At 38.8% G+C, this 7200-nt stretch overlaps 1 protein-coding gene across 1 annotated transcript in view; it reads right to left on the bottom strand.

Moving 5' to 3' along the window:
• Positions 1-2063: 2063 nt before the first annotated feature.
• HNRNPLL (heterogeneous nuclear ribonucleoprotein L like) overlaps positions 2064-7200 on the bottom strand; it is a 15822-nt gene continuing 10685 nt past the window's right edge. The window contains exons 7-12 of the mRNA XM_005429078.2: positions 6328-6545; positions 6048-6169; positions 5194-5395; positions 4255-4312; positions 4044-4142; positions 2064-2890 (exon numbers count right to left, since the gene is read on the bottom strand). Of these exons, the coding sequence (XP_005429135.1) occupies positions 2835-2890; positions 4044-4142; positions 4255-4312; positions 5194-5395; positions 6048-6169; positions 6328-6545 (755 nt within the window). The 3' untranslated portion in view covers positions 2064-2834. The remainder of the gene's footprint in view (positions 2891-4043; positions 4143-4254; positions 4313-5193; positions 5396-6047; positions 6170-6327; positions 6546-7200) is intronic.

The raw sequence follows: 7200 nt of genomic DNA, 5'->3' as shown, positions 1-7200 counted from the left end.
ATCACCAACAAACAAAACCCAACAAAATAAATAGTGGGACAGACATGAAGAGATTACATTATGAATGACAGCTGCTTACAAGCAGGGAACGTGCATAGCAATGTTCAATGTTTTGCTTGTGTGACCTAGGCAAAAGAGACAGGAAAAAACCCTGCATTAAGAGACCTTGAAGGTTTAATTTTAATCTAACAAGTATGGTAATACCACTGCCAAATGAGAGACAAACTTCACTCCCTCTGGAGCAACCGATTCCCCACCTGCCCCACTGTCTGGGCTCTGTTCTAAAGAGCAAGATTAAAGGTGAACACAGATCTCATGTGTGGAAGAAGACTAACCTCATTCCTTCCTGAGGACAAGCATACCCTCTTGTAGGCCCAAAGAGAAAACATTATTTTGTTTTAACAGCAAAACACCAACAAAAAATCTTTCCTGTTCTCATGAAGACATGAATAAGATGATTACTTCGTGGAGAAAGAAGCTTGCACAATTCTTCATTCTCCTCTCTCTTCTGCCTTACATGTTACAGGCTACTCATTTTGCATATGGGCCTTCCAGCTGCTATCAAGTTCTCTGTGATGCACCCAGAACCATGCTCCATTTCATCTGGGAAGACACAGGAAAGATGCCTTTCACTTGAACATCTTAGGCACTGAATGCTGTGATCCACTGAGGAAACCAAAACATTAAAGTGCATTTCTTTTTTTTGTTTTGTTTTGTTTTTTTGTTTAATGAAACCTGAATGTTTTAAGGGTCACTCATCCCACACTGCAATTTGAAAACAGACTGTTTTTAATGCTCAACTACAAACAACTTCTGGAACTACATTAACACAACTAGCAATGGAAATTGTGACAGAAGAAACAGGGTTCCACAGAACATTCAAGGTGATAAAAGAGAAATGAGAGATTGGGAGAGATCTTTTACAGTTAAAACACTAAGCTGCACAGAGCATTTCACCAGCAGCAAGATATGGCATGTGGACTTCTGTGCTGGAGCTGTCTGGAAGCAATTTCTGGGGAAAGAGCACTGAGGCTGAAAGAGTCTCAGCAGTGGCCCTAAAATGAAAGTCTCATTGCTACCTCACAGACAGGAGGCTAGGATTATTCCAAACCCTGAGCTGAAAGACCTGCCAAAGAGTAGCTGGTTTTCAGTTCCCAGTTCAGACATATGAAAAGCCTGATGTGAATACCTAAAACACTCGTTACCTGAAGCATGAACAAAATGGAGCTAGACAGGGCAAAAATCAATCAGTGTTGATGAGAAAACCTGAAAGACATCTGACACATTTTCCATTGTATGATAAGGAATATTTGCCTTGAAATTAAGAACGGGAAAATCCAGTCTATTGAAAGATGTGCAATGCCCACAGCCTGTAAACATCCTACAACATAACCTCTCAAGGACAAGCACTCTGCACAAGTAATTTTGCATAAAGGATGGATATAGATAAAATCCATAAAGACTAAACAAAGAACTTGTAGGAGAAAGCATAAAATAGCTGATAAAGTAACTTCTCTGCAATGACCAAGAACAGACCTGAAAGAAGCCCTCAGCAATCCACTGCAAATTCAGAAAAGGGAACACACACAGGGCCTAGGACAACAGCTCCCAGACTCCACTGCTTGGATTCCTCTTTCTGGGGGCTTAGCCCAAACAAGACACAACTCCAGTTCCAGAAGAGAGGTTTCAAAGTACTGGGACAGAACAAATCATCTTCTCCAAAGTGGAAGATTTCTCACCTCATTAATTTCACATCACACAGTCAGTTACTTTACCTGAATCCCACTGAGATTACCTCATTTTAAGCTACAGACAAGCCAAGATTATTCACTCAATGAATTCTTTCATGGTCATAATAGATGTTTAAGGTAAATCAGACAGAAGAAAACATTGAATTAACTGTCCAGGTATGAAAGGATATGGTGGGGGCTTTCTTTTTGTTTTAACTATTTTTACCACCTTGGTTTCTATTGTGATCCATGTTGTCACCCCGCCCCCCCCACGACTTTTACCATTTAGTATGTCATAACCACTGCTTTAAAAAAAAGAGTCAAAAGGATATGTTAAACACCAAAGATTTAAGTTTAAATCATGGAAAATGAGGATGAACACATTGATACAGGCTTGCAATTTTAATTTTTAAAAGGCCCCTACGGTGGGACTAGCTGTAGATGGCATCATGCTAATGCAAATGGAAAATAGGATTAAAAAAAACCAAAACCACTTTAAATAAGTATGTATTCATACCATACACGTGTACATACTTGATAATTTTCTATGTTAGCTCTGTTTGAAACTATAAATCAAGTCTGTACTACTAAAAGTTCAGTATGTGCAACATTAACCCAATCAAAGCATTTTATAAATACAAGCTGCTTTTTAGTATTGCAACATACTTCACTACTTAACATACTGAAAAACAAGTTCTACATTTAAAATTCTGCTAGAATAGTTCTATCTGCCAATTAAGACTACAAATGGAAAAATACTTGCTAATCTTTAACATTTTGAAAATGCAAATATATTTCATTTTTTGAAAAGAAACAATCTTGTTTATCCTACTGGTGCTTCTTTAGACATCTGCAGATACTACACTAACAAAATACAAACTTTGTAGTAAGCTTACAACATGTACTTCTCAGAGGCAAAAATAAAAAAAATCTGGTTTGTATTTATGAAGGAACATCCATTTATTATAAAACAAGATAAAAGATATTAGAATTAAGTTGAAACAAGGCAACATTAGAACAACCACTTTAGAGCTTTGTGAACGAAGTGTAGTTTTTGACTTGCAAATCCAGGTGAACGTAGCTCTTAACATGCTGTCCTCTTCTCTATAAATGGGATGAAGTAGAGAAGCAAAGCTTCAAGGTGTAAGGGTTGGAGCCATCTGTGAGGAGACAACACAGAACACACCATGGGCACAGCTCTCCTGCTAATCCATCTTCCATACCCTGGCACGTTCACCAGTTCTGTGTATTGCACACTCACACATCCACTGGGGTTTGCCTTTTCACATTGAAAGAGAAAGCTTTTCTGCTGCTACCAACTCTCCAAACTGAGATAAAACTGAAATTGTGAACAGTGTGTTATCCATACTATCTTCAAAAATATCCTGTCCCTAAGGTCCATTATTAATAAGGTGGACCAAAGGTGTGGGGGAATAGAAAAGATTTAACCTGTTAACACCTCACAGGGAGACAAACTCATAACAGTTAGGAGGAGGTAGTTTAAAATAATATTAGACACTGGCCTGGATTCAATATTATGTCTGGGAACACCTGGAAAGATTCCATTTAATTCAATAAATTATCTTAATTGTTCAGTGCAGATCTGGCCTATTGTGTACTTGTTTAGCAGGTGAACTCACCCCACTCTATTCTTGCTAGTTTGGAGCTAAATTCAGCTTGGCTTCACAATTTCTGGCTTCAAAGGGAACATGCTACAGGAGCAGTAAATTGAGAGCAATGAGCTGAGTAACTTAAAGGATCCTCTGTTCAAGACATTGCAGATTTCTCTGTATTTATTGTGAAAGAATCACAGAAGGGTTTGGTTGGAAGGGATCATTTCACTGGATCATCCCATTCCAACCTCCTGCCTTGGGCAGGGATGTCACACACTAGACCAGGTTGCTCAGAGCCCCATCCAGCCTGGACTTGAACACTTCCAGGGATGGGGCATCCACAGCTTCTCTCGACAACCTGTGCCAGTGCCTCACCAGCCTCACAGTCAGGAACATCTTCCTAACATCTAAAACCTAAATCTCTCTGAGTTTAAAACCCTTACCCCTTCTCCTATCACTATTTGCCCATGTTGAAAGTGACCCACCCTCTTTTTTTACGCCCACTTATAAAGCACTGAAAGGCCACTATAAGGTTATCCTGGAGCCTTCTCTTCTCCAAGCTGAACAACCCCAGCTCTCTCAGCCTTTCCTCACAGGAGAGATGCTCCAGCCCTCTGATCATTGTCATAGCTACCAGAACCCTCAACTCCTTCTCCACAGAAAAAAAATTCCAGCAGTAAGATCAGGAAAATTTACTTACTTGGGACTCTTATCTGGTAGTGATTAAGTACAGTGAGAGCTTCCACTGCATCTGTCTTACATTCCCATTCCAACAGACCAGACAGTGTTTTGGCAGAAGCTGTCAAAATGAGAAACAAAAATGGAAAGGAGGGATCAGTAACATCTGACAGTGGATACTCAGATCAAAACTGGAATCAAGGCACTTCCCAAACAAGTCAAATTTTACTTACGTTTTGGGTCAAACACTTTGTATTTAATAAAGCTGAGAACTTCATGATCCTCACATAACTGTCACAAAAATAAAATAAGATATAAAACTCCAGCAAAAGTGCACATAAACAAATTAGCAAAAATTCCAAGTTCCTGGAAGAGACACACAAAAAAGGAAGATTCTGACATTTTAAGAGAGTTTGCAAGAATTTACAGCAAATCATTAAAAAAATATATTTAGATTGGTAACTCTTTAGAATACCATTCTGTAGTATGTAAAACAAGGCCCCTGTATCTGTGATATCACTGCTATCTCCAAAAACATATTAATATAATAGTAAGTTCTCCTTTTTGGCATTCCTACTCCAATACAGTAGCTCTGAAGTTGTTCATACAAGGACACCACTTGGGAACCAGAGCTCACTTTCAGATAGACTTGGAAAAATATATTTTATGGAACTGAAAAAGAACTCACTGAACTGTCAGCAATCTTGCCACTGCCTCCACTTAAAGAGGCCCAGTATTGCATGTTTTAAGCACCCAGAGTTCATTTAGGATACAACTGTGCCAAGGGTCCCAGGTGAAAGCTGGTCTCCATTCCAAAACATCCTAGCAGTCATTACAGGCAGTCAGTAAATCCTTTGTGAGTTGTAATCCTAACTTTCATGTATTTGGCTTTGTTTCTTTTCCTTTTCCTCCAAACCCCCCCCACATTAAGCTCCTCAACTTTATTTTCAAGATTTTGTTTCTCACATTAAAAAAATATAAATAAATAAAATTGAGACAGTAACCCCAGAATTGTAAACACATCCACATGGGCTATAAATATATCTTAAGGAACAGCTCTCTTCCAGTGGCTCTGCTACAAGCCTCCCAGTTACTTGTTTTTAAAAGCAGCACCAGGAAAAACCAGGACAAGGCCCAGAGAGCACTGCATGTCAGTCACTCCAAGTGCTTACCTTTACAAATGTTTCCTCAGTCACACACAGGGGAACATTGTAATAATGCAGCACACAGGAGGGTGGCTGGATGATGTTCTTGGATGCTTGGCCAGCACTGGTGAAGCGATTGTTCTTACTCATGGCAAAATCCTTGTAACTACTTGTGCCATCCTCCAGTTCAAATATCTGGCTTGGAACTACTGAGTGCTGCTTGGAAACACTGGAATTTAAGGATAAAATTTCTTAAATAATTAAGGCTATCATACTTTGCAGATTATTATTTTGCAGATTATTATCTAACTAGAAAAGAGCAGATGTTTCTCTATAATAATTTGAAATAAATAAAGTAAGAACATGATGGGTTGGATTTGACACTTTCCTTAAAAAATGAAGAAAGAAGGGATAAGACACATTAGGGAATACAGTTTATCAGTGGCCAATCCATGTAATGACAATATGGTTTATGAATGTAAATAAATAAAATTATAAATATTAATAAATTTTAGAGTGGTTAGGGTTGAAAGGGACCCTAAAGATTATCTCCTTCCAACCCCCCTGCCATGAGCAGGAACAGCTTCTACTAGAGCAGGTTGCTCAAATCCCCCTTCAACCTGGCCTTGAGCACTTCCAGGGACGGCGCATCCTCAGCTTCTCTGGACAACCTGTGCCAGTGCCTCACCACCCTCACAGTAAAGGATTTCTTCCTAATATCTGACCTAAATTCACCCTCCTTCAGCTGAAAGCCAAAATAAACAGTCGCAAATTGGAAATCATAACTCCAACAATGATAACAGAGTAGTGTGATATTGTCCCTTTGAAACCTCATTCCATCTGCCCACTGGTGGACTATTAATCTGATAAAACATATTTACCAGACATTGAGTCTCTTTCCAAATAACTTGACATTATTGAGATGTGTGACCGCTCTTTCTACAGCGTATTCATCACCCATTTCAACCAGTGCTGTGCCTGGAATAGTCTTCATAAATTTCACCTATAACAGATAAGGTAAAAAAAAATATGCATTGCAACAAAGAACTCAACCAATAGTTTTATAAAACATTATATTTTTAGACAACCTCAGGCAGGCTTTTTCCAAAGCATTTGAAAGAAATACAGAAGTTTCCAAGTTTCTAATCAATTATGCCTTACCTTCTCAATGTTTCCATACAAGCAGAACAGGTTGAATACCCGTGAGCAGTTCATCTTGAGCTGATGCAACCCACTAACCATGACAACTGACCCAGAAGGATTTCCACCATGCATGTAAGAGGAGGATGCCTGTGGCAATGGGTAAGCAACGAGTTCGGGAGTGTCCCGAGATCCCATTCGGTACCGGCTTGGCAACGGCAACAAAGGACCATGGGAGCCTAAGGAGATGAGAGACCAGGTTTTTATGTTGTTTGAAATTATTTTCACTACTTAATCATGCATCAAAGCCCATATACATAATGCATATTTAAAGGAGGGGTAGAAAGTTACAGCAACTGCTGAAAAAAGATATTCCAGTAATTACAAAAATCATTATCTTCCCTGCAGCATGCAAAATATTTGAACATAAATGTATCAGAGGAAATAATTAAAATCAACATTCAGAAATATTCCCATCTAGTTACAAAGGTACATGGCACCAAGAAAGAATATTACAAAGTCGGGATAACAAACCAAAAGGAGAGCGACAGAGGTCAGGAGATGACACAGCTCTTTTTCCCAGACATGAGATTAAGTCAGAAGCCTGCCTTTCTACAAAATGCTCATTTGGAAGAAACAGGAATACTTAAACCTCCACACTAATGCAAAACGAAGTGGTCCTATTTTCCACTATAGATAAAGTGACAAGTTTCACTGAAATAGACAATTTCTTTTTTTTTCCTTTTAGTAAGGAAAAAGAGACACTACTAGTAAGCAATACCTCTGTTCATAGAAAACGTCAATATTACAGACCAAGGGGAGGATCCCTGTTTTTCTGAGACAAAAATAATGTGAAACTCACATAAGCCTGGTACAAAAGGAACCTTTTGTCTT

This window comes from Geospiza fortis, unplaced genomic scaffold (genome assembly GCF_000277835.1).
Source record: "Geospiza fortis unplaced genomic scaffold, GeoFor_1.0 scaffold99, whole genome shotgun sequence".
NCBI classification, from domain to species: Eukaryota; Metazoa; Chordata; class Aves; order Passeriformes; family Thraupidae; genus Geospiza; species Geospiza fortis.
The sequence above is the reverse complement of the archived record's forward strand: the minus strand, read 5'-3'. Positions and strand labels throughout refer to the sequence as shown.